Source organism: Salvelinus fontinalis, chromosome 25 (assembly GCF_029448725.1).
Source record: "Salvelinus fontinalis isolate EN_2023a chromosome 25, ASM2944872v1, whole genome shotgun sequence".
NCBI classification, from domain to species: Eukaryota; Metazoa; Chordata; class Actinopteri; order Salmoniformes; family Salmonidae; genus Salvelinus; species Salvelinus fontinalis.
Genome location: NC_074689.1, coordinates 22,429,827 through 22,457,585, shown reverse-complemented (window position 1 = coordinate 22,457,585; position 27,759 = coordinate 22,429,827). Strand labels below are relative to the sequence as shown.

The following is a 27,759-nucleotide window of genomic DNA, read 5'->3' as shown; positions in this document are numbered from 1 at the left end:
TTCAGTTTCTCCCTGTCTCTGGCCCACACTCCAGTACAGTAGGTGGCGGTAATGCACCATACCGTTGGATGCCAACCGCCGATAAACCCCACTGAAGAAGACAGGGTGACTGTAGCGACGCCTCCAGCACTGAGATGCAGTGTATTAGACAGCTACGTCACTTGGGAGCAAACCTATGTTGTTGAGGCTTGGCTGTAAATCAGTGAGGAAAGCTTTGACTTGAATGCAGCTGTATTCATTTCAATAGGCAGTAGAGGCGAATCATCTGAAATTGAGGATTAAGAGTTTGGAATTGTTTCACCACCATCAACTGTTGCTCTATTTTGGGAATGCCATTTGGGTGAGTAGCCTAGGCTATAGATGCATCTCTGTAATGTGTCTCTATCTATGTAATTGTAAATGTATTTATGTAAAAAATAGGGACTACAATAGAAATAAATACCCAACTTTATTGTCCAATCCCGGTCACTTTTAAAAATCTGTGTATGTATTTTTTTAATAATCAATCAATCCAAACAGTACAGTGGCCAATTGATGAATGAAAGAGACATAGTGTATGTTACAAAACACCAAAAAGATGAATGATATTCAGAGATTGTCAAGCCAAGCCTTCGATACTGGGTGAGCCTACAACGTAGGGAGTGATGTATTTTCTGTTTGTCCAGATTGACATGGTCTATTTATTGCGGTGTAGAAAACACAAACCATGATATTGAAGTGCCCGAAGTTGGTATGTTTTGTTTCTTGGTTGTGTGGGGCATTGGCACAGAAACATGTTAGTGGAAAATTCATTGCATATAATCAAAATGTAGAAAATCTGATTTCACCCTAGCTGATCATTGTCTGCCGCTGGATCTGATAGTGAATTAATGAAACAGGCAGGGACTCTGAGCTCATCCGTGGTGGTTAGTGAACCCTAAAACTTCTGGCCCGTAGCCCTGCGTGACATCGACTGTACCACTACAGCAGGGAGACTGAGCTTGTCTGTGGTGGTTAGTGAACCCTGAAACTTCTGGCCCGTAGCCCTGCGTGGCATCGACTGTACCACAACAGCATGCTGAAGTGGCAAAATGAATATCCACGTTTATTAACACAGGGTCGCTACAGTTATTGTTATAGACATTATTTTGAGTTAATTCAATGAGTGGGGGTGTTCAATATAAATGACAGTACAAACGGAGGGTCATGTGAAAATAGTTTTATGTTGGGGAGGCGTATGCATTTATTATTATTTCTTTGTGACACCTTGAGTTGGACCAGCCCCCCCATGTACATGTCAATATATCCCTTAGAAATCTCTTCCGGAGAACATGGTCATCCGCAGCCCGACTTGATGACAAAACAGTGCTCATAACTGGAGCCAACACTGGTATTGGCAAAGAGACAGCGCTAGACCTGGCAAAGAGAGGTAGGTCTACAGTGATACTAAAGCCATGATGATGTTAGTATAACGGTACATATGAAGATGTCTCACCATGACCTGTTGAATGAGGCTTTGGCTCTTTCCTCAATTAGTCTTTCATTGATTGATTCCTCAAATCCCCTCTCCTTGCCTAATTCTCAAAATGCTTTCTCGTGTACTTAGGGAAACCAAGCAGTAAAACACCTGATCTCAGGAAGCCAAGCAGTAAAACACCTGATCTCAGGAAGCCAAGCAGTAAAACACCTGATCTCAGGAAGCCAAGCAGTAAAACACCTGATCTCAGGAAGCCAAGCAGTAAAACACCTGATCTCAGGATCCCCTTTTTTTACCAAATACATATGTTTTTAAAATAAATTTTACACCCTTTTTCTCCCCAATTTCGTGGTATCCAATTGTGTTAGTAATTACTATCTTGTGTCATCGCTACAACTCCCGTACGGGCTCGGGAGAGACGAAGGTCAAAAGCCATGCGTTCTCCGAAACACAACCCAACCAAGCCACACTGCTTCTTAAAACTTCTTATGGCTGCAAGCCCGACACCGGTACACTTATGACAACAGCCAGCTGAAAGTGCAGGGCGAGAAATTCAAAATATATATTTTTTTTATATTTAACTTTCACACATTAACAAGTCCAATACAGCATATGAAAGGTACACATCTTGTGAAACCAGCCAACATTTTTAAAATGTTTTACAGGGAAGACACAATATGTAAATATATTAGCTAACCACGTTAGCAAAAGACACCACTTTTTTTACTCCATCAGGTTTTTACTCCATCAGTAGCTATCACAAATTCGACCAAATAAAGATATAAATAGCCAGTAACCAAGAAACAACTTCATCAGATGACAGTCTGATAACATATTTATTGTATAGCATATGTTTTGTTAGAAAAATGTGCATATTTCAGGTATAAATCATAGTTTACCATTGCAGCCACCATCACAACTCCCACCAAAGCGACTAGAATAACTACAGAGAGCAACGTGTATTACCTAATTACTCATCGTAAAACATTTCTTAAAAATACACAGCGTACAGCAATTGAAAGACACAGATCTTGTGAATCCAGACAATATTTCAGATTTTCTAAGTGTTTTACAGCGAAAACACAATATATCGTTATATTAGCTTACCACATGTGCAAACATCCCCCCAGCATTGATTCAAGGCAAAAAGAGCGATAACGTATAAACCACCAAAATATATACATTTTTTCACTAACCTTCTCAGAATTCTTCAGATGACAGTCCTGTAACATCATATTACACAATGCATATAGAGTTTGTTCGAAAATGTGCATATTTAGCGGCACAAATCGTGCTTATACAATGAAAATAGTGTCCAAATACTCAAGCAATCTGTCCTGCGCCATCTTGGAAAGGCACCTATTTTTATCGAAAACTATTCATAAACTTGACAAATAAAATACAGGTTGGACAGCAATTGGAAGACAAATTAGTTCTTAATGCAATCGCTGAATTACATTTTTAAAATTAACGTTACTGCGCAATACAGAGTGCGATAAAGCAAGGCTACACTGCAAGTAATGGCGTCTTATGCATTTCACCTTTTCCAACAGAACAATGAATTATCAGCATAAATAGTTCTTACTTTTTGATGAATTCCCATCAGAATCTTGGGAAAGGTGTCCTTTGTCCAAAAGAATCGTTGCTAGGTTGGAGAACGTCGTCTTCAACGTTGCAATTAGCAGTAAACAATAGCCATGTGGGCCAGAGATACCCAACTTCCTACAACGTCATGAAAATAAATACCGAAAATCGCAATATACTGACATAAACTGATATAATTTGGTTTAAAATAACAACATTACGATGTCTTTAACACCTATATCGAATAAAAACAGAGCCAGATATATCTAGGATCTAAAACAGGAGCTTCTAACATGACATGCCAAGACCCTCCCTGCGTCAGAGCGAAGAGTGGAAAGATGGGACACTTCGATTCCAAGCAATTTATAACCTTTGGGAACTACGTAGAAACTCCATTTCAAGTCTCCCTATTCGCTGACACCCAGGGGAAGGCGTATGCAGTGCATCTCAACCAATAGAGGACAGGCAAATTAATACACAGGTCTCAGAACAGCCAGCAAAATTCTGCATTCTGACATACACATAGGAAAATTGCTCTAAGTCGAGTTCTGTTTCACCCACAGATATAATTCAAACGGTTTTAGAAACTAGAGAGTGTTTTCTATCCAATAGTAATAATAATATGCATATTGTACGAGCAAGAATTGAGTACGAGGCCTTTTTGAAATGGGCACCTTTAATCTGGCTACTCAATACTGCCCCTTGAGCCCAAACAGGTTAACACAGCGCGCATCCAACCCGGAAGCCAGCCGCACCAATGTGTCGGAGGAAACACCGTGCACCTGGTGACCTTGGTTAGCGCGCACAGCGCCCGGCCCGCCACAGGAGTCGCTGGTGCGCGATGAGACAAGGATATCCCTACCGGCCAAACCCTCCCTAACCCAGACGACACTAAGCCAATTGTGCGTCGCCCCTCGGACCTCCTGGTCGCGGCCGGCTGCGACAGAGCCTGGGCTCGAACCCAGAATCTCTGGTGGCACAGCTAGCGCTGCGATGCAGTGCTCTAGACCACTGCGCCACCCGAGAGGCCTGGATGTACAGGAATTTGACTAAATGAAATGGTGCTGCTGTACCACATGGGGATGTGTTAAACTTAATCCCCAGCCTGAAGTGTAGCCGAATTGCAAGACGCTTCGGGAGGGCCCTCACGTGTGCCACATTCAAGCCTCGGTGTGAGCCGAATCAGGAAGAAGCGTTAATCGCTAAGCAAGTAGGATATACTGCCTCAATAAACTGATATACAGACAAAAAAATATATATATAGACCTCAGAATTGACACAATCCACGTACAGTATGTACACTATAAACACAAACTAAAAATGACATACTACACTATAAGTCCATGAGTGAGAAGACCAACATGGACCAGGTGGCTGTTTGGGAAGGGCCACTGTGTGAGGGAGGAAGCTGGATCTACCAATGAACTGATTGAACTGATCATAGTTTTCTATTTGTAGAATGAGTTGTGTTACAGCTGGGCTTTAATATGTTCTCATCTATGTGCTAAAGCTACTATGTAGTCCAATGATAACACAACACACAAACTGTAGTAGTATATCAACAGGTATCCTACTTAGCAGGTGGTGCCAGACAGGCACCGGGGTTGCTGCTGGCAATTTATCACCCACATAATGTGGAATCCTTTAAATTAAATATTGTATGTAGCTATGAAGGCTCTGTCCAATATCCTCCTGAAAAATAACTATGATTGACATCCTGAGTTGAATTCGAATTGGGCTGGAATTATTTTCTTGGATGGTAATTTATTTTCCACAATTTCTTTACAGGGGCTAGAATCATCATGGCCTGCAGAGACATGGAGAAAGCTGAGGGGGCCCTGAAAGAAGTCATACAAGGCTCTGGCAGCCAAAATGTTGTCATCAAGAAGCTTGATTTGTCAAACACCAAGTCCATCCGGGAGTTTGCAGAGACCATCAACAAGGGTCAGAGGACATGAGTCATGGTTGTTGCTTAGTTCATCCCCATGATATCTCCATACCTTATTTTATTCCACCATAGTCAAACCTCAAACACACTTTACAAACTGAGACTTGATTATATCGCAACTTCATTGACACAGTAATTGATTAATTGGCACTCCTGTCAACATCTTGACATTATATATTATTTCTGTAGAAGAGACTAAACTCAACATCCTCATCAACAATGCCGGCGTCATGATGTGTCCGTACGGGAAAACAGCTGATGGATTTGAAATGCAGATTGGTGTCAACCACATGGGTAAGTGAAGCTACATAGCACAGGGAAGAGAAGCAAAGTTCCTCTTTGGCCAGGCATCACATGATCCTAAAATCTAAAAGGCACAGACATACCACATATTATTGATTATTGACCAGTGACTAGTAGCCATTCCTATAAGGAAGTGCTTATTTATCTGTTTACTTCCTTGTGGACAGCTGGACATGAAGCTCAATGCTTCCCTTAGAGATTTGGTTCTGTTATGACAGAAATACAATAAATGAATTGATGACTCTGGCCTCACCCACTACTGACTAACCACATGGATGATTGCATGTGGCGCACATCCAAGGAGGAAGGTTCCAGATGTTAGCAGTTGATGTTACTCTTCAATAACACAGACCGAAAGGCAAATCAGGGGGAGGAAAATGGGTTTATTCAAAGAGGACAAATCATGTTTGGAAGTAGATGGTAGATGGTCATTTCTTCCCTGTCCTCAGTGATTCTCTCCACAGAACAAAGCAACAGGGTGTAATGTATAAACCCCCACCCCCCACCACCACCACCCTAGCTTGTGGTTGCCCAATTACAATTCCTTGCAGTAAAATTGGGCCAGTGGCCAAATTACAAGAATCCGTCTCCAGGCTCAATGTAGAAACGATTCAGACCGATGAAAACGTGACACACGTAGCAATGGGTCCAGGACTGACTTTCCTACACAGATTTTAAACAGATGTTGAACTGAAAACAAACTATTTCCATTAATAATTCCCTATTGACCTTTAGACTTCTCTTGACCTTTAGTCCTCTGCGTTGTGTATTTTTCTTGGAAATATTCTTACACTGACCACGCAGCATTTAATTCAAGCATGTCCAGACTTGTACGTACTGTTCTCCATTGTTGATAATTTACTAGAGTTAAACCGAACAGTGCTTTCCATGTACTGTAGGGCCATCTAGTTTCAGTCAACACTTTTTTTTAAAGCTTTGTGGAAGAGATGTTATGTGGGAGGAGAGTTATGTGAAAGGTCATTCATCTCAAGTGATACTAACTAACCCACTGAATCGAACAAGACCGTTACCAGAACAGGATATTCTCTTTGCACAATCACAGTTCAAATGCATAAATCAAGTACAAGGAATCAACCTCAAATCTACCTATCAAAAGCTTCCAAAGCCCCCTATCTCGTCTCTTAGGTCACTTCCTGTTGACCCACTTATTGATTGACCTGATCAAAAGGTCGACTCCGGCCAGGATCATCAATGTATCCTCTTTGGCTCACTTCTGGGGTACCATCAACCTGGACGACATCAACAGTGAGAAGGGCTATGACAAGAAGAAAGCGTACAGCCAGAGCAAGCTAGCTAACGTCCTCTTCACCCGCTCCCTGGCCAAGAGGCTACAAGGTTTGTGTTTGTCCACTACTTCTGAGGCTTATACTGTAGATGTTTATCTTGCCATTAGTGGAATCTCTGACATTTGTTGTATTTACGTCCTCATTTTATCCCCTCTCTCAGGTACGGCTGTGACCGCGTACTCCCTCCACCCTGGCGTCGTTCAGACTGATCTGTGGCGGCACCTGAACGCACCTCAGGCAGCTATCATGAAGATGATCAGTCCCTTCACCAAAACATCCGTCCAGGGAGCTCAGACCACTGTCTACTGTGCTGTGGCCCCTGAACTGGAAACAGAGAGTGGTGGATGTTACAGGTGAACAGAGAGTGGTGGATATTACAGGTGAACAGATGGAAACAGATGGTGGTGGATATTACAGGTGAACAGATGGAAACAGAGTGGTGGATATTACAGGTGAACAGATGGAAACAGAGTGGTGGATATTACAGGTGAACAGATGGAAACAGAGTGGTGGATATTACAGGTGAACAGATGGTGGTGGATATTACAGGTGAACAGATGGAAACAGAGTGGTGGATATTACAGGTGAACAGATGGTGGTGGATATTACAGGTGAACAGATGGAAACAGAGTGGTGGATATTACAGGTGAACAGATGGAAACAGAGTGGTGGATATTACAGGTGAACAGATGGAAACAGAGTGGTAGATATTACAGGTGAACAGAGAGTGGTGGATATTACAGGTGAACAGAGGGTGGTGGATGTTACAGGTGAACAGATGGAAACAGAGTGGTGGATATTACAGGTGAACAGAGGGTGGTGGATATTACAGGTGAACAGATGGAAACAGAGGGTGGTGGATATTACAGGTGAACAGATGGAAACAGAGTGGTGGATATTACAGGTGAACAGATGGAAACAGAGGGTGGTGGATGTTACAGGTGAACAGATGGAAACAGAGGGTGGTGGATGTTACAGGTGAACAGATGGAAACAGAGTGGTAGATATTACAGGTGAACAGAGGGTGGTGGATATTACAGGTGAACAGATGGAAACAGAGTGGTGGATATTACAGGTGAACAGAGGGTGGTGGATATTACAGGTGAACAGATGGAAACAGAGTGGTGGATATTACAGGTGAACAGATGGAAACAGAGGGTGGTGGATATTACAGGTGAACAGATGGAAACAGGGTGGTGGATATTACAGGTGAACAGATGGAAACAGAGGGTGGTGGATATTACAGGTGAACAGATGGAAACAGAGAGTGGTGGATATTACAGGTGAACAGATGGAAACAGAGTGGTGGTATTACAGGTGAACAGAGGGTGGTGGATATTACAGGTGAACAGATGGAAACAGAGGGTGGTGGATATTACAGGTGAACAGATGGAAACAGAGAGTGGTGGATATTACAGGTGAACAGATGGAAACAGAGGGTGGTGGATATTACAGGTGAACAGATGGAAACAGATGGTGGTGGATATTACAGGTGAACAGATGGAAACAGAGTGTGGTGGATATTACAGGTGAACAGAGGGTGGTGGATATTACAGGTGAACAGATGGAAACAGAGGGTGGTGGATATTACAGGTGAACAGATGGAACCAGAGGGTGGTGGATATTACAGGTGAACAGATGGAAACAGAGAGTGGTGGATATTAGAGGTGAACAGAGGGTGGTGGATATTAGAGGTGAACAGATGGAAACAGATGGTGGTGGATATTACAGGTGAACAGATGGAAACAGAGTGTGGTGGATATTACAGGTGAACAGATGGAAACAGAGTGTGGTGGATATTACAGGTGAACAGATGGAAACAGAGTGTGGTGGATATTACAGGTGAACAAAGGGTGGTGGATATTACAGGTGAACAGATGGAAACAGAGTGTGGTGGATATTACAGGTGAACAGAGGGTGGTGGATATTACAGGTGAACAGATGGAAACAGAGGGTGGTGGATATTACAGGTGAACAGATGGAAACAGATGGTGGTGGATATTACAGGTGAACAGATGGAAACAGAGTGTGGTGGATATTACAGGTGAACAGATGGAAACAGAGGGTGGTGGATATTACAGGTGAACAGATGGAAACAGAGGGTGGTGGATATTACAGGTGAAGAGATGGAAACAGAGTGGTGGATATTACAGGTGAACAGATGGTGGTGGATATTACAGGTGAACAGATGGAAACAGAGGGTGGTGGATATTACAGGTGAACAGAGGGTGGTGGATATTACAGGTGAACAGAGGGTGGTGGATATTACAGGTGAACAGATGGTGGTGGATATTACAGGTGAACAGAGGGTGGTGGATATTACAGGTGAACAGATGGAAACAGGGTGGTGGATATTACAGGTGAACAGATGGTGGTGGATATTACAGGTGAACAGATGGAAACAGGGTGGTGGATATTACAGGTGAACAGATGGTGGTGGATATTACAGGTGAACAGATGGTGGTGGATATTACAGGTGAACAGATGGAAACAGAGGGTGGTGGATATTACAGGTGAACAGATGGAAACAGAGGGTGGTGGATATTACAGGTGAACAGATGGAAACAGAGGATGGTGGATATTACAGGTGAAGAGATAGAAACAGAGTGGTGGATATTACAGGTGAAGAGATGGAAACAGATGGTGGTGGATATTACAGGTGAACAGATGGATACAGAGTGGTGGATATTACAGGTGAACAGAGGGTGGTGGATATTACAGGTGAAGAGATGGAAACAGAGTGGTGGATATTACAGGTGAAGAGATGGAAACAGAGGGTGGTGGATATTACAGGTGAAGAGATGGAAACAGAGTGGTGCATATTACAGGTGAACAGAGGGTGGTGGATATTACAGGTGAACAGATGGAAACAGAGGATGGTGGATATTACAGGTGAAGAGATGGAAACAGAGTGGTGGATATTACAGGTGAACAGATGGTGGTGGATATTACAGGTGAACAGATGGAAACAGGGGGTGGTGGATATTACAGGTGAACAGATGGAAACAGATGGTGGTGGATATTACAGGTGAACAGATGGAAACAGAGGGTGGTGGATATTACAGGTGAACAGAGGGTGGTGGATATTACAGGTGAACAGAGGGTGGTGGATATTACAGGTGAACAGATGGAAACAGAGTGTGGTGGATGTTACAGGTGAACAGATGGAAACAGAGGGTGGTGGATATTACAGGTGAACAGAGGGTGGTGGATATTACAGGTGAACAGAGGGTGGTGGATATTACAGGTGAACAGAGGGTGGTGGATATTACAGGTGAACAGATGGAAACAGAGGGTGGTGGATATTACAGGTGAACAGAGGGTGGTGGATATTACAGGTGAACAGAGGGTGGTGGATATTACAGGTGAACAGAGGGTGGTGGATATTACAGGTGAACAGATGGAAACAGAGGGTGGTGGATATTACAGGTGAACAGATGGAAACAGAGTGGTGGATATTACAGGTGAACAGATGGAAACAGATGGTGGTGGATATTACAGGTGAACAGAGGGTGGTGGATATTACAGGTGAACAGATGGTGGTGGATATTACAGGTGAACAGATGGAAACAGAGAGTGGTGGATATTACAGGTGAACAGATGGAAACAGAGTGGTGGATATTACAGGTGAACAGATGGTGGTGGATATTACAGGTGAACAGATGGAAACAGAGTGGTGGATATTACAGGTGAACAGATGGTGGTGGATATTACAGGTGAACAGATGGAAACAGAGTGGTGGATATTACAGGTGAACAGATGGAAACAGAGTGGTGGATATTACAGGTGAACAGATGGTGGTGGATATTACAGGTGAACAGATGGAAACAGAGTGGTGGATATTACAGGTGAACAGATGGAAACAGAGGGTGGTGGATATTACAGGTGAACAGAGGGTGGTGGATATTACAGGTGAACAGAGGGTGGTGGATATTACAGGTGAACAGATGGAAACAGAGGATGGTGGATATTACAGGTGAAGAGATGGAAACAGAGTGGTGGATATTACAGGTGAACAGATGGTGGTGGATATTACAGGTGAACAGATGGAAACAGAGTGGTAGATATTACAGGTGAACAGATGGAAACAGAGGATTGGTGGATATTACAGGTGAACAGATGGAAACAGAGTGGTAGATATTACAGGTGAACAGATGGAAACAGAGAGTGGTGGATATTACAGGTGAACAGATGGAAACAGATGGTGGTGGATATTACAGGTGAACAGATGGAAACAGAGGGGGTGGATATTACAGGTGAACAGATGGAAACAGGGGGTGGTGGATATTACAGGTGAACAGATGGAAACAGAGGATGGTGGATATTACAGGTGAACAGATGGAAACAGAGTGGTGGTATTACAGGTGAACAGAGGGTGGTGGATATTACAGGTGAACAGATGGAAACAGAGGGTGGTGGATATTACAGGTGAACAGATGGAAACAGAGGGTGGTGGATATTACAGGTGAACAGATGGAAACAGAGTGGTGGATATTACAGGTGAACAGATGGAAACAGAGGATGGTGGATATTACAGGTGAACAGATGATGGTGGATATTACAGGTGAACAGATGGAAACAGAGGGTGGTGGATATTACAGGTGAACAGATGGAAACAGATGGTGGTGGATATTACAGGTGAACAGATGGTGGTGGATATTACAGGTGAACAGATGGTGGTGGATATTACAGGTGAACAGATGGAAACAGAGGATGGTGGATATTACAGGTGAACAGATGGAAACAGAGGATGGTGGATATTACAGGTGAACAGATGGAAACAGAGTGTGGTGGATATTACAGGTGAACAGATGGAAACAGAGGGTGGTGGATATTACAGGTGAACAGATGGAAACAGATGGTGGTGGATATTACAGGTGAACAGATGGAAACAGAGTGTGGTGGATATTACAGGTGAACAGATGGAAACAGAGAGGGGTGGATATTACAGGTGAACAGATGGAAACAGGGGGTGGTGGATATTACAGGTGAACAGATGGAAACAGATGGTGGTGGATATTACAGGTGAACAGATGGAAACAGAGGGTGGTGGATATTACAGGTGAACAGATGGAAACAGAGGATGGTGGATATTACAGGTGAACAGATGGAAACAGAGGATGGTGGATATTACAGGTGAACAGATGGAAACAGGATGGTGGATATTACAGGTGAACAGAGGGTGGTGGATATTACAGGTGAACAGAGAGTGGTGGATATTACAGGTGAACAGATGTATTAAATGTATAGGCATGATATTTAGCTATATATATATATATATATATATATATATACATACACACACACACACACACACACACACACACAGTTGAAGTCGGAAGTTTACATACACTTAGGTTGGAGTCATTAATACTCGTTTTTCAACCACTCCACAAATTTCTTGTTAACAAACAATAGTTTTGGCAAGACGGTTAGGACATCTACTTTGTGCATGACCCAATACATTTTGCAAAAAATTGTTTACAGACGGATTAATTCACTTAATCACAATTCCAGTGGGTCAGAAGTTTACATACACTAAGTTGACTGTGCCTTTAAACATCTGTAACGGCTTTCCTCCTCCTCTTCATCAGAAGAGGAGGAGCAGGGATTGAACCAATATGCAGCGGAGTTTGAAGACATATTTATTAAAGAAAACACGAACTCGACTATACACTAACAAAACAACAAACGACATAGACGCACCTGAACATAAGAACTTACATATAACGAAGAACGCATGAAACAGGAACAGACTACATAAACCGAAAAACAAACAAACCGAAAACAGTCCCGTGTGGCGCAACGACATACACAGACACAGGAGACAACCACCCACAACGAACATTGTGAAAACACCTACCTAAATATGACTCTTAATTAGAGGAACGCCAAACACCTGCCTCTAATTAAGAGCCATACCAGGCAACCCATAAGCCAACATAGAAACAGAAAACATAGAATGCCCACCCAAACTCACGTCCTGACCAACTAACACATATAACAAACTAACAGAAATAGGTCAGGAACGTGACAACATCTTGGAAAATTCCAGAAAATTATGTCATGGCTTTAGAAGCGTCTGATAGTGTAATTGACATAATTGGAGTCAATTGGAGGTGTACCTGTGGATGTATTTCAAGGCCTATCTTCAAACTCAGTGCCTCTTTGCTTGAAATCATGGGAAAATCTAAAGAAATCAGCCAAGACCTCAGAAAAAAATTGTAGACCTTCACAAGTCTGGTTCATCCTCGGGAGCAATTTCCAAACGCCTGAAGGTACCACGTTCATCTGTACAAACAATAGTACGCAAGTATAAACACCATGGGACCACGCAGCAGTCATACCGCTCAGAAAGGAGACGTATTCTGTCTCCTAGAGATTAACGTACTTTGGTACGAAAAGTTTTAAATCAATCCAAAAACAACAGCTAAGGACCTTGTGAAGATGCTGGAGGAAATGGGTACAAAAATATCTATATCCACAGTAAAACGAGTCCTATATCGACATAACCTGAAAGGCCGCTCAGCAAGGAAGAAGCAACTGCTCCACAACTGCCATAAAAAAGCCAGACTACGGTTTGCAACTGCACATGGGGACAAAGATCGTACTTTTTGGAGAAATGTCCTCTGGTCTGATGAAATAAATATAACTGTTTGGCCATAATGACCATTGTTATGTTTGGAGGAAAAAGGGGGAGGATTGCAAGGCGAAGAACACCATCCCAACCGTGAAGCACGGGGGTGGCAGCATCATGTTGTAGGGGTGCTTTGCTGCAGGAGGGACTGGTGCATTTCACAAAATAGATGGCATCATGAGGGAGGACAATTATGTGGATATATTGAAGCAACATCTCAAGACATCAGCCAGGAAGTTAGATCTTGGTCGCAACTGGGTCTTCCAAACGGACAATGACCCCAAGCATACTTCCAAAGTTGTGGCAAAATGGCTTAAGGACAACAAAGTCAAGGTGTTGGAGTGGCCATCATAAAGCCCTGACCTCAACCCTATAGAAAATGTGTGGGCAGTACTGAAAAAGCGTGTGCGAGCAAGGAGGCCTACAAACCTGACTCAGTTACACCAGCTCTGTCACGAGGAATGAGCCAAAATTCACCCAACTTATTGTGGGAAGGTTATGGAAGGCTACCCGAAACGTTTGACCCAAGTTAAACAATTTTAAGGCAATGCTACCAAATACTAATTGTGTGTATGTAAACTTCTGACCCACTGGGAATGTGATGAAGGAAATAAAAGCTGAAATAAATCATTCTCTCTCCTATTATTCTGACATTTCACATTCTTAAAATCAAATGATGATTTTAACTGACCTAATACAGGGAATTTTTACAACAATTAAATGTCAGAAATTGTGAAAAACTGATTTTAAATGTATTTGGAAAAGGTGTATGTAAACTTCCGACTTCAACTGTGTATATATATATAATATATATATATTTCATTTTGAAAGAATACGTCTACGAATTAGATTATTCCAGCTTCATTAATAAATGAGTAGAGATGACATTTTCACTTGTTTAATATTATTGTATATAGTATTTTCTAGTAAACTGTGTTAGAGACATGGGCATCTTCTCTGTTTGCCCACAGGGACTGTGCACCAGACAACTGCTCACGGTCTGCTTCAGATGATGTCACGGCTCAGAAACTATGGGAGCTAAGCTGCCGGATGCTTTCTGTATCATGGGATTGAATAGCTCAGAAATACAGTGTATGGTTTTCATTGAGATGTCATTTGATGAGATGGAAGATATGGTTGTTATTGATTTTTAAATAGACAGTACATATAGTCATAATGTGATATTGCACATCAATAAGGAAATACTCTAACATTAAGGGTATTAACATTTCATATTGGAATTCTACTGCTCTATTTTCAACAACAACAAAAATATTCTAACGAAAAAACAGAATCTGAATCTTTTCTACAAAACTTGCAACTACCAAGGGATCTCTTCAGCGTGATGTAATTTCCCTAAATGGCCTATTTGTCTCATGATAGAGAATTAAAATATATTCACATCAGCATGATAATAAGTGTGTATTTTCTTTTTGTATTTATATTTTGTTGGATACTGTAAATTATAAAAGTGATCAGATTTGGAAAGTTTGCAAAAAAATAAAAATAATAATAGTTTATTAAACACATGGGCATAAATATTTTGTATATCACTAAACCTCTACTCGACTTTTGACATTCCATTCCCCAATGCTCAGTCTTGGAATATTTGACTTCCATTGCTTCTTCATCTGGTCCACACTACACATGTTATTGAACACACCCGTTATACCCTGCTTTAGGATGATCTAACGTGTACCATGATACTCGGAAAGATTGAAAGACACATTTCCTAACAAACTATAATACATTAACAAAAGTATGTGGACACCTGCTTGTTGAACATCTCATTCCAAAATCATGGGCATTAATATGGAGTACCCCCCCCCCCCCCCCCATGCGGGGACATGCTTCCATTCAGCCACGAGCATTTGTGAGATTTGGCACTGATGTTGGGCGATTAGGCCTGGCTTGCAGTCGGCGTTCCAATTCATCCCAAAGGTGTTTGATTAGGTTGAGGTCAGGGCTCTGTGCAGGCCAGTCAAGTTCTTACACACCGACCTTGCTTTGTGCACGGAGGCATTGTCATACTGAAACAGGAAAGGCCTTCCCCAAACTGTTGCCACAAAGTTGGAAGCACAGAATCGACTAGAATGTAATTGCATGCTGTAGCGTTAAGATTTCCCTTCACTAGAACTAACTGGCCTAGCCCGAACCATGAAAAACAGACCCAGACCATTATTCCTCCTCCACCAAAGTTTTCAGTTGGCATTATGCATTGGGGCAGGTAGCGTTCTTCTGGCGTCCGCCAACCTAGATTCATCCATTGGAATGCCAGATGGTGAAGCTTGATTCATCACTCCAGAGAACGCGTTTCCACTGCTCCAGAGTCCAATGGCCAGTCGACGCTTGGCATTGCACATGGAAACCTATTTCATGAAGCTCCCGATGAACAGTTCTTGTCCTGACGTTGCTTCCAGAGGCAGTTTGGAACTGGTTAGTGAGTGTTTCAACTGAGGACAGATGATTTTTACGGGCTACACGCTTCAGCACTCGGCGGTCCCGTTCTGTGAGCTTGTGTGGCCTACCACTTAGCGTCTGAGCTGTTGTTGCACCTGTACTTTTCCACTTCACAATAACATCACTTACAGTTGACCAGGGCAGAAATTGGACATGTGCCAATGTATGTTTATGGAGATTGCTTGGCTGTGTGCTCGATTTCATACACCTGTCGGCAACGGCTGTGGCTGAAATAGACGAATCCATATTCACCATATTTGAAATGTCTACTTTTTACCATAATAAAAGAAAAGGAGGAAAAATTATTCTGCCTGATAAACACTGAACAGAAATATAAACCATACATGCAATGATTTTACAAAGTTACATTTCATGTAAGGAAATCAGTCAATTGAAATACATTAGGCCCTAATCTATGGATTTAACATGACTGGGTAGGGACGCAGCCATTGGGAGACAGGTCCAGCCAATCAGAATTCATTTTAGCTGTAGGGCCAAATTCAAATCATTTTTATATATTTTTTTGTTATAAAATCAAAATAGCTAAATTATCCAAGGCATGACCATCTTAAAACAATTCCATATGTTAGCTTAGTAGAATCAAGTATTCAATATACTTTTTTATTAGTATTGTTATCATACAAGAGAAAACCAAGACAGTTCACAAAAAAAATAAAAGTTTCTTTAAAGATCTCAAATGTGATGTTAGCATGTAAATCTTGATGGGGTAAACACATTTTTATTTATTTTTGTGGATGCCAGCAACGCCACTACCAGTGCTTAATTTGAGATGGATCCTGCCGGAACAGGAACTGGCACCTCTCAGATTTTACTTTGTTTGTTCCGACACCTATTTGCCCGGATCCGGTACCTCTCTTATTAATTGTTTCACTGTTCTCACTGTAGACATTCTAATAAAAATGATAAGCATTAAATGAAGTCTTCATCCAAGATGGTGTAGCAGTCAGACGTCTTTTGTCTTCGTCTTTTCGTGTCCCGTATATAAATCGTGTATATATCTTTTTATATATTTTTTCTTCGCATATATTTCAAAAATATTTTTCTTAACCTCAACTTTAACATACTCTCCTGCAATCCGCCTCAGCCAATGTGGTGTGGATCTGCTATTTTCTGTACTTTGAACCAGAACCCCCAACAGAAGCTAGCCAGCTAACTAGCTACTAGCTAGTAGTCAGCTAGCCACTGCTAGCGGTCATCAGCTACTTTTAGCCCGGACAACTCTCGCCAGTCTGCACAGCGCGAGTCAAACCAGAGCAAATTGTACTTATTATTCTCCATATCTCATAGATTCCTACCGCCAGCTCTGAACCTTTTCACCTGGATCATCGCAGCTAGTTAGCTGCTATCCGAGTGGCCACTCCTGGCTAACATCTCTGTCCCGAAGCAAGAACCAACTAGCCTGGAGCTAGCCTTTGCTAAGCCCATCTCCCGGCTAGCCGAAGAGGTCCGTCAGCCACTCCTTGGGCAACAATACCTATTTTGCCAATTGGCCTGGACCCCTGCTGACCCATCACGACTGGACTACCGACGTAATTCGACCGAGGTTTTTTTTCAACTGCCTCCTCCGTCGCGACGTCCCTTGAATGCCCATCTGCTAGCCTGCTATCCACGGCCCGCTAGCTGTCTAGAGCATATCGAACTGTTAGCTTAAGAGGTCCATCTGACAATTCTTTGGCCACTATACCTATTTTGCCAATTGGCCTGGACCCTTTCACCACCACACGACGACTGGTCTGCCGACGTTACTGCACGAAGGAGCTACAACTGACTTCTTCCATTGCGACGTCCCTCTAAGACCCTTCTGCTAGCTTGCTAGCCCCGGCCCGCTAGTTGCCTGAATCGCCGTGTCTTTAGTTCCACCTCCCACACATGCGGTGACCTCACCTGGTTTAAATGATTTTCTACAGACAATATGTTAGGTGAGAATTATCGGTTAATTGAATGATTAGAATATTCCGCCCTGAAACATATAATTGTATGGAAGTGATTAGAATGTATAACATCATAATCAATAAATGTGTAGTCTAGTCAGAATTAGGGTAAGGACAATATGTCTTTATGGTATTATAAACACAGACTGTCTGAGCTTGGTGCCGACCTGACTAGAGATTTGGGAGAAGAACAGGGTGTATGTCTCAAGGACAAGGTCACTAATCTCTGGCGGCTGGGTAGCAGGACATGTGTGTGTGTGTGTGTGTGTGTGTGTGTGTGTGTGTGTGTGTGTGTGTGTGTGTGTGTGTGTGTGTGTGTGTGTGTGTGTGTGTGTGTGTGTGTGTGTGTGTGTGTGTGTGTGTGTGTGTGTGTGTGTGTGTGTGTGTGTGTGTGTGTGTATGGTTGTGTGAATGTGTGGGCGTGAGAAGTCAGTATAAAATGAATTGTTTTGTATTCCTGATTTTAGAACGTTCCGTGAATAAACCTTTTTGACTATTTAGCTGGGCCTCCGTCTGTTTCATTCGACCAGGATCTTACAAATTCCGGTTTGCAGACTGAGTAATATATTTGAATTGGGTTATAAACCAGGGGAACAAAATGATCTTATCAGTTGGTCCTTCGAGCCGGATTTCAATACCTGTCTCTGTCGTCCCAAGGACTTGCTGAGAACTGTGCATGGGCGGATCCAGGATCCATGAGACAAAGACCTGACCTCTGAATTGAGGGTTTATTTCAGGCCAGTGGGTGAACTGGTACACGACAGAGGTGGTGACGAGATCCAACCTACATTGCTTTTCCCAGTCTACGAGAAGGTCAGTAAAGCTTTATTCACAAATTAGGGGAATTGACGCTTGGGCTACATTCAAAAATATATTTGATTGTTTTTGTGTAGTTTAAGGGTTGATTTTAAATTCCCGTAGTAGGGCATTCTTACCCGGTGACCTATCTTTAGAATTTTGTGTAGAGAAAAGTTTTAAAGGGAATGAAGTATTCTATGCAAATGGAAGGTAGGAATTGGGTGTAGAGCCACCTAGGAAGCAGTAGAAGGGGGTCCGTGATGACACCGGGTATCTGCAGTACCAAACTAAACTAAAGAATATTAGAGAATATATTAGGAGGTCCGTAAATGACGCGAGGTATCAGTGACACCAAGACTATCAGTGGACACTACACTACCTATATAAACTAAAGAAGAGAGAAGGGAAACCTAATATAGCGGAGTGAGATACGAGATATTAACGTCAAAAGAACAAGCAACAACAGAAAAAACGGCTGCTGACTAGGGATTTACGACCCCTGGAAAATAGCTTATAGTTGTATATGGATGAGACTTAATGTCCGATCGAAAGACACCTCTATAGATAAAGTTTCAGGAAAAGAAAAACACAGAGGTTAAGAGATAGAAAAAGAGCATAGATTTTCCGGAATGGCACGAAGGTATCTGCACGCACTACCAATGGAAAATATCTAATGTTGAGACCTAAACGTTAAATTGGCCAATATACATTAGCCGATCTAACATACTAAGATCTATCAGTAAGACCTAAAAGTAAAACTGGTTGAAGTAATTGATCTAAAGTATATTAGTAGGAAGGGAGGCAAGAACTACTGGAGGCACGCAAAATAGGTTCAACCATTCCACGAAAAGAGCACACACGTAGGGAATAGTGACATAAGAGAACAGAGTTTTAAGCACACACATAGAATAAGAAGATAATTATTTGCATGTGAGATAGATATATTTTTCAGTCAAAAGTCGCAACAAAGCATCCTTCACTCATGCTGCCAAACATACCCTCATAAAACTGACTCCTCAGCAAACTGGATGCAGTCTATCACAGTGCCATCCGTTTTGTCACCAAAGCCCCATATACTACCCACCACTGCGACCTGTATGCGCTTGTTGGCTGGCCCTCGCTTCATATTGGCTCCAGGTTATCTATACGTCTTTGCTAGGTAAAGCCCCGCCTTATCTCATCTCACTGGTCACCATAGCAACACCCACCCGTAGCACGCGCTCCAGCAGGTATATCTCTCTGGTCACCCCCAAAGCCAATTCCTCATTCGGCCGCCTTTCCTTCCAGTTCTCTGCTGCCAATGACTGGAACGAACTGCAAAAATCACTGAAGCTGGAGACTCATATCTCCCTCACTAGTTTTAAGCACCAGCTGTCAGAGCAGCTCACAGACCACTGCACCTGTACATAGCAACCAGCATCCAACTACCTCATTCCCATACTGTTATTTATTTGATTTATTTTGCTACTTTGCACCCCAGTATCTTTGCTTGCACATCTATCACTCCAGTGTTTAATTGCTATATTGCATTTATTTTGCCACTATGGCTTATTTATTGCCTTACTTCCCTTATCCTACCTCATTTGCACACATTGTATATAGACTTTTTCGTATTATTGACTGTGTTTGTTTATTCCATGTGTTGTTGTTTGTGTCGCACTGCTTTGCTTTATCTTGGCCAGGTCGCAGTTGTAAATGATGTAAACTTGTTTTCAACTAGCCTACCTGGTTAAACAAAGGTGAAATAAAACAAATTTAAATAAAAAGTTGCCTCCTCATTATTTCTCCCACTCCCCAGAAAGACCATCATGTAAAAGCACGGTGATTCTTCTGTGTAATCATCCTATCCTGCCACACTGATTCCAGACCTGCTCTCTTATTTGTACATAGAGGTTATTGGGAGGGCCGGTGGGTAACGACTGCAGGGATTAAACTAGCAAAATAGTGGGTGGAATGTACAGTAAATGAGCGTAAATGAACGTATACAGTATGAGCGTATACAGTAAATGAGCATCCTATGCCTCAGACGTAATGCAACAACAACAAAGAGCCGTCAGAGAAAAGGTTTTTGAACATGCCCGAACCAAGGTGCATTTGGTGGCAGCAAGCCTTGTAGACAAGGCTAGAGAGGATACCCAGGTTATAGTTAACACTCAAAATGAAAAAAATAACAATAGACACTACAGCCAGTGTCTTCAGAACATTCTTAGAAGGAGGCTAAAGGTCACAGCCTCAGCTCCACTCATGGCTTTCAGCAAGAAGTTGACTCTCAGGAGTTAAATGGACTTGACATGGGGAGAGGCATTGTGGGAGGTTTTGAAAACTAAGGTAGGATTTAAAAAAGATATATATATACCTTCACAGTGCAGAACAAGTTTGTAATCTGAATATGTGCTTCACATAGGCAGGAGGCCTTTATATTCGCATATGTGTGTTCTGCTGTAGCCTATATTGATTTATTTTAAGTTATATTCTGATATTTGTTCTACTGGTACATTGATGTCTGGAAAGTTATATGAAATGTGGGTCTTGTAAGCTCCAACAGCTGAGTGTGTGTGCATATGCATATGGCGGATGTTCTACAGTGTTGTCTAAAAATGTTGCTCTACATTAGAATATTAGCCTATAAGAAATTCAGACTTGTTCAAGCCCCGCAGCTATACTCAAGTATGTGGGTTAGTTAGGCTACTTGGAGAATGCTGTCCATTTCACCACCATAGACAGTAGGCTACTTGGAGAGAGCTGTCTGTTTCACCACCATAGACAGTAGGCTACTTGGAGAGAGCTGTCCATTTCACCACCATAGACAGTAGGCTACTTGGAGAATGCTGTCCATTTCACCACCATAGACAGTAGGCTACTTGGAGAGAGCTGTCTGTTTCACCACCATAGACAGTAGGCTACTTGGAGAGAGCTGTCCATTTCACCACCATAGACAGTAGGCTACTTGGAGAGAGCTGTCTGTTTCACCACCATAGACAGTAGGCTACTTGGAGAGTGCTGTTCGTTTCACCACCATAGACAGTAGGTTACTTGGAGTGCTGTCCATTTCACCACCATAGACAGTAGGCTACTTGGAGAGTGCTGTCTGTTTCACCACCATAGACAGTAGGCTACTGGGAGAGAGCTGTCTGTTTCACCACCATAGACAGTAGGCTACTTGGAGAGAGCTGTCTGTTTCACCACCATAGACAGGAGGCTACTTGGAGAGTGCTGTCTGTTTCACCACCATAGACAGTAGGCTACTTGGAGAGTGCTGTCCGTTTCACCACCATAGACAGTAGGCTACTTGGAGAGAGCTGTCTGTTTCACCACCATAGACAGTAGGCTACTTGGAGTGCTGTCTGTTTCACCACCATAGACAGTAGGCTACTTGGAGTGCTGTCCGTTTCACCACCATAGACAGTAAGCTACTTGGAGAGTGCTGTCTGTTTCACCACCATAGACAGTAGGCTACTTGGAGTGCTGTCTGTTTCACCACCATAGACAGTAGGCTACTTGGAGTGCTGTCCGTTTCACCACCATAGACAGTAAGCTACTTGGAGAGTGCTGTCTGTTTCACCACCATAGATAGTAGGCTACTACGCTGTTTACTCGGTCTGCTGCGCTCTTACTCTGTATTTTACATTTTTTTCTCTCAATGTGTTCCAGTACCTCAGAGCCCCGCTGATACCCTCCCCCTTCTCGCTGATACCCTCCCCCATCTCGCTGATACCCTCCCCTTCTCGCTGATACCCTCCCCCTTCTCACTGATACCCTCCCCCTTCTCGCTGATACCCTCCCCCTTCTCGCTGATACCCTCCCCCTTCTCGTGCTCACTATGTGTTCCCGGGACCTCCCGATTTAAAAATTAAGAACTGGCCACTACACAACACTAAACAGTACTGTGGAAGGACCACCAGAGGGCAGACTGGGCTCACAGATAGTAGCCCAACAATGCATGTGAGACAAGGTAAACAGAGACAATTAAGCACAGCTGACGGTACTAATGAGATATTCTCTTTCCCCTATAAGAGAGAGTATGGAACCAGCAGATAGGGAAGGGGGGAAACTATCTCTGGAGGAGTTGACTCGTTTATACCACCTTTCCGCTCACAGTACATGATTTGCACTATAACGGTGCCCACAATCTGTTAGGGCCTACAGAAAGCTGTCCCAACAACAGAGTCCCAACAACAGCAGTTCCAACACCTTACCACTGCTACACCTGGCTATCAGCAGAGCCTTTTCTGGAAGTGAAACAGTTCATTCAGCCTCATTTACTGCCTTTAAAAAAAACATAGCTGATATGGCTGACTTTTTTAAACAAATGTGGTTTCTGCTGACAGTTATGTGGGACATTCTTACAGTATTCTCCCTGTACACCAAGTCAGAATCGTAGGATAAATAAAGGGGACTTATAAGCAAACAATAAAAGCTATTACAATATCCATGATGACATTTCTCTTAAACAGGCTATAGGCTAAATGTGCACCACCAAGTCATATTAGGTTACCCTTTTCTTAAAATTGATTAAATAGTTTTGTTCCCCTCATTAATCTACACACAGTACCCCATAATGACAAAGCAAAAATTGTTTTTTTTGTACAGTTTGACCTTTTTTTTTGTTGATAATATTTTTTTAAGGAAATATAACATTTACATAATTATTCAGACTCTTTACTCAGTACTTTGTTGAAGCACCTTTGGCAGCGATTACAGCCTCAACTCTTCTTGGGTATGACGCTACAAGCTTGGCACACCTGTATTTGGGGAGTTCCTCCCATTCTTCTCTGCAAATCCTCTTAGCTATTTTCCAGTCTCTCAGAGATGTTAGATCGGGTTCAAGTCCGGTCTCTGGCTGGGCCACTCAAGGACATTCAGAGACTTGCCCCGAAGCCACTCCTGTGTTGTCTTGGCTGTGTGCTCAGGGTCGTTGTCCTGTTGGAAGGTGAACCTTCGCCTCGGTCAGAGGTCCTGGGTGCTCTGGAGCAGGTTTTCATCAATAATCTCTTTGTACTTTTCTCTGTTCATCTTTGCCTGGATCTTGACTAGTCTACCAGTCCATGCTACTGAAAAACATCCCCACAGCATGATTCTGACACCACCATGCTTCACTGTAGGGATGGTGCCAGGTTTCTTTCAGACATGACGCTTGGCATTCAGGCCAAAGAGTTCAATCTTGGTTTCATCAGACCAGAGAATCTGGTTTCTCATGGTCTGAGAGTCTTTAGGTGCCTTTTGGCATACTCCAAGTGGGCTGTCATGTGCCTTTTACTGAGGATTGGCTTCTATCTGGCCACTCTACCAAGGCCTGATTGGTGGAGTGCTGCAGAGATGCTTGTCCTTCTGGAAGGTTCTCCCATTTCCACAGAGGAACTTTAGAGCTATGTCGGAGTGACCATCAGGTTCAGGTTGGTCACCTCCCTGACCAAAGCCCTTCTCCCCCGATTGCTCAGTTTTGCAGAGCGGCCAGCTCTAGGAAGAGCTTTTCCAAACTTCTTCCATTAAAGATTGATGGAGGCCTCTGTGTTCTTGGGAACCTTCAATGCTGCAGAAATGTTTTGGTATCCTTCCTCAGATCTGTGCCTCGACACAATCATGTCTTGGAGCTCTACGGACAATTCCTTCAACCTCATGGCTTGATTTTTGCTCTGACATGAACTTTCAACTGTGGGACCTTATATAGACAGGTGTGTGTGTGCATTTCCAAATCATGTGCAATCAATTGAATTTACCACAGGTGGACTCCAATCAAGTTGTAGAAACATCTCAAGGTTGATCAATTGAAGCAGGATGCACCTGAGCTCAATTTCGAGTGTCATGGAAAGAATACTTACGTAAATAAGAAATATTCACATTGTTTTTTTTATCCATTTTAGAATAAGGCTGTAACGTAACAAAATATGGAAAAGGTCAAGGGGTCTGAGTACTATCCGAAGGCACTGTGTGTGTGTATATACACTGCTCAAAAAAATAAAGGGAACACTTAAACAACACAATGTAACTCCAAGTCAATCACACTTCTGTGAAATCAAACTGTCCACTTAGGAAACAACACTGATTGACAATAAATTTCACATGCTGTTGTGCAAATGGAATAGACAACTGGTGGAAATTATAGGCAGTTAGCAAGACACCCCCAATAAAAGAGTGGTTCTGCAGGTGGTGACCACAGACCACTTCTCAGTTCCTATGCTTCCTGGCTGATGTTTTGGTCACTTTTGAATGCTGGTGGTGCTTTCACTCTAGTGGTAGCATGAGACGGAGTCTACAACCCACACAAGTGGCTCAGGTAGTGCAGCTCATCCAGGATGGCACATCAATGCGAGCTGTGGCAAGAAGGTTTGCTGTGTCTGTCAGCGTAGTGTCCAGAGCATGGAGGCGCTACCAGGAGACAGGCCAGTACATCAGGAGACGCGGAGGAGGCCGTAGGAGGGCAACAACCCAGCAGCAGGACCGCTACCTTCGCCTTTGTGCAAGGAGGAGCACTGCCAGAGCCCTGCAAAATGACCTCCAGCAGGCCACAAATGTGCATGTGTCTGCTCAAACGGTCAGAAACAGACTCCATGAGGGTGGTATGAGGGCCCGACGTCCACAGGTGGGGGTTGTGCTTACTGCCCAACACCGTGCAGGACGTTTGGCATTTGCCAGAGAACACCAAGATTGGCAAATTCGCCACTGGCGCCCTGTGCTCTTCACAGATGAAAAGCAGGTTCACACTGAGCACATGAGCACATGTGACAGACGTGACAGAGTCTGGAGACGCCGTGGAGTACGATCTGCTGCCTGCAACATCCTCCAGCATGACCGATTTGGCGGTGGGTCAGTCATGGTGTGGGGTGGCATTTCTTTGTGGGGCTGCACAGCCCTCCATGTGCTCGCCAGAGGTAGCCTGACTCCCATTAGGTACCGAGATGAGATCCTCAGACCCCTTGTGAAACCATATGCTGGTGCGGTTGGCCCTGGGTTCCTCCTAATGCAAGACAATGCTAGACCTCATGTGGTTGGAGTGTGTCAGCAGTTCCTGCAAGAGGAAGGCATTGATGCTATGGACTGGCCCGCCCGTTCCCCAGACCTGAATCCAATTGAGCACATCTGGGACATCATGTCTCGCTCCATCCACCAACGCCACATTGCACCACAGACTGTCCAGGAGTTGGCGGATGCTTTAGTCCAGGTCTGGCAGGAGATCCCTCAGGAGACCATCCGCCACCTCATCAGGAGCACGCCCAGGCATTGTAGGGAGGTCATACAGGCACGTGGAGGCCACACACACTACTGAACCTCATTTTGACTTGTTTTAAGGCCATTACATCAAAGTTGGATCAGCCTGTAGTGTGGTTTTCCACTTTAATTTTGAGTGTGACTCCAAATCCAGACCTCCATGGGTTGATAAATTTGATTTCCATTGATCATTTTTGTGTGATTTTGTTGTCAACACATTCAACTATGTAAAGAAAAAAGAATTTAATAAGAATATTTCATTCATTCAGATCTAGGATGTGTTATTTTAGTGTTCCCTTTATTTTTTTGAGCAGTGTATATCCACAGGTACACCTCCAATTAATTCAAATGATGTCAATTATGCTCACGCCCACTTGAATGTTTATTGGTCAGTAGGCCTTTTACCATCCTGCAAGGTTGCAACCTCCTAAGCCTGACCATCTCACTGGAATTACCTTTTTCTTTAACCAAATCGGCAAATAATAATCAAGTACAATAGGGCTTCACCCATCTTTGCTGCTTGAACCACTAACAACAAGAGCAATGTTAACTCATAAATTAATTAAAAGTTAAAAGTGACTTTAAACTGGTTCATTTGAAATAATTTTATTTTACATTTTACAAAAGAAATACAGTACAGATTAGTACATGTGAATAAAGTAACATCCTAACAAATAAACATAAGAAAAAAAACAAAATGAACATTCTAAAATAAAAAGTCGATTTTGTAATAATGCCCAAATATTGCATAACACCTTGAACAAATATTATTACAGAAATATAGTCATTATGTTTACACAAATATAGTCGTTATGTTTACACAAATATAGTCGTTATGTTTACACAAATATAGTAGTTATGATTACACAAATATAGTCGTTATGTTTACACAAATATAGTCGTTATGTTTACATGAATATAGTCGTTTGGAGCTACTAAACATCAGGGAGAAATAGTATGGAGTCTTTGTTCCACAACATCTTTCCTTACCTGTGGAATTACTGACTAAAAACATACCTGGGCAGTCACTGCTACAGGTGGGAATACACCCAGACATGGAAGGCGAGCCGGTATACTCTCTCGGTTCAGGATATGTCTCTACCGGCCCCCTCTGCCTGATTACTGACTAAAAACATACCTGGGCAGTCACTGCTACAGGTGGGAATACACCCAGACATGGAAGGCGAGCCGGTATACTCTCTCGGTTCGGGATATGTCTCTACCGGCCCCCTCTGCCTGATTACTGACTAAACACATACCTGGGCAGTCACTGCTACAGGTGGGAATACACCCAGACGTGGAAGGCGAGCCGGTATACTCTCTAGGTTCAGGATATGTTTCTACCGGCCACCTCTGCTTGCCGTTCACTCAGGAATAGAATGAACTTCTGCTTTTGATCTAAACTATGAGAGATTCCAGAGAATCATGTGTCTGACCAAGACATGTCTGGATCAATCTGTTCCAGACTCGGCTGTATCCAGGGAATGCTCCGCCATGTGACTGACCAAGACATGTCTGGATCAATCTGTTCCAGACTCGGCTGTATCCAGGGAATGCTCCGCCATGTGACTGACCAAGACATGTCTGGATCAATCTGTTCCAGACTCGGCTGTATCCAGGGAATGCTCCGCCATGTGACTGACCAAGACATGTCTGGATCAATCTGTTACAGACTCGGCCGTACCCCCCCTGGATTTTACCATCCGACAGCTCAGTCAAGTTCTCAAAAATCACAAGGCGGTTGTGTCTGATACATGATTAATCAGCGCTGGTGTACAATACTACATCAACAATGCTCCCCTGACCTTGAATTCCTAACTATAAATTGCAGACCATTCTACCAAGGGAATTTGCGACAATTGTGCTAACCGGTGTTTACATCCCACCGCAAGCTAACGCCAGCAATACCATCAGCTAACTAGCACATTATATTTCCACAGTGGAAAGATCTCACCCAACTCCAACACAATTGTGCTGGGTGATTTTAACCACACCAACCTGTCCCACGAGTTACCTAACTATGAACAACTGGTGACATGCCCCACAAGAGAAGATACAATTCTAGACCGCTGCTACAGTTCAATCTCATCTGCTTACCATGCATTCCC

The 27,759-nt window shown here is 43.0% G+C and overlaps 1 protein-coding gene across 2 annotated transcripts; it reads left to right on the top strand.

Annotated features, from left to right (window-relative positions):
• The first annotated feature begins 94 nt into the window (after nt 1-94).
• LOC129822996 (retinol dehydrogenase 12-like) lies at nt 95-14,641 on the top strand. Of its 2 annotated transcripts, XM_055881644.1 has the most exons (7): nt 95-340; nt 1,293-1,408; nt 4,829-4,984; nt 5,178-5,282; nt 6,438-6,647; nt 6,759-6,951; nt 14,207-14,641. In XM_055881644.1, the coding sequence occupies exons 1-7, from the start codon at nt 330-332 to the stop codon at nt 14,307-14,309; spliced, it is 894 nt and encodes a 297-aa protein (XP_055737619.1). In that variant the 5' UTR covers nt 95-329; the 3' UTR covers nt 14,310-14,641. The 2 variants fall into 2 exon arrangements, with proteins under 2 accessions (XP_055737619.1, XP_055737620.1); XM_055881645.1 differs by lacking the exon at nt 1,293-1,408.
• Nucleotides 14,642-27,759: the final 13,118 nt, after the last annotated feature.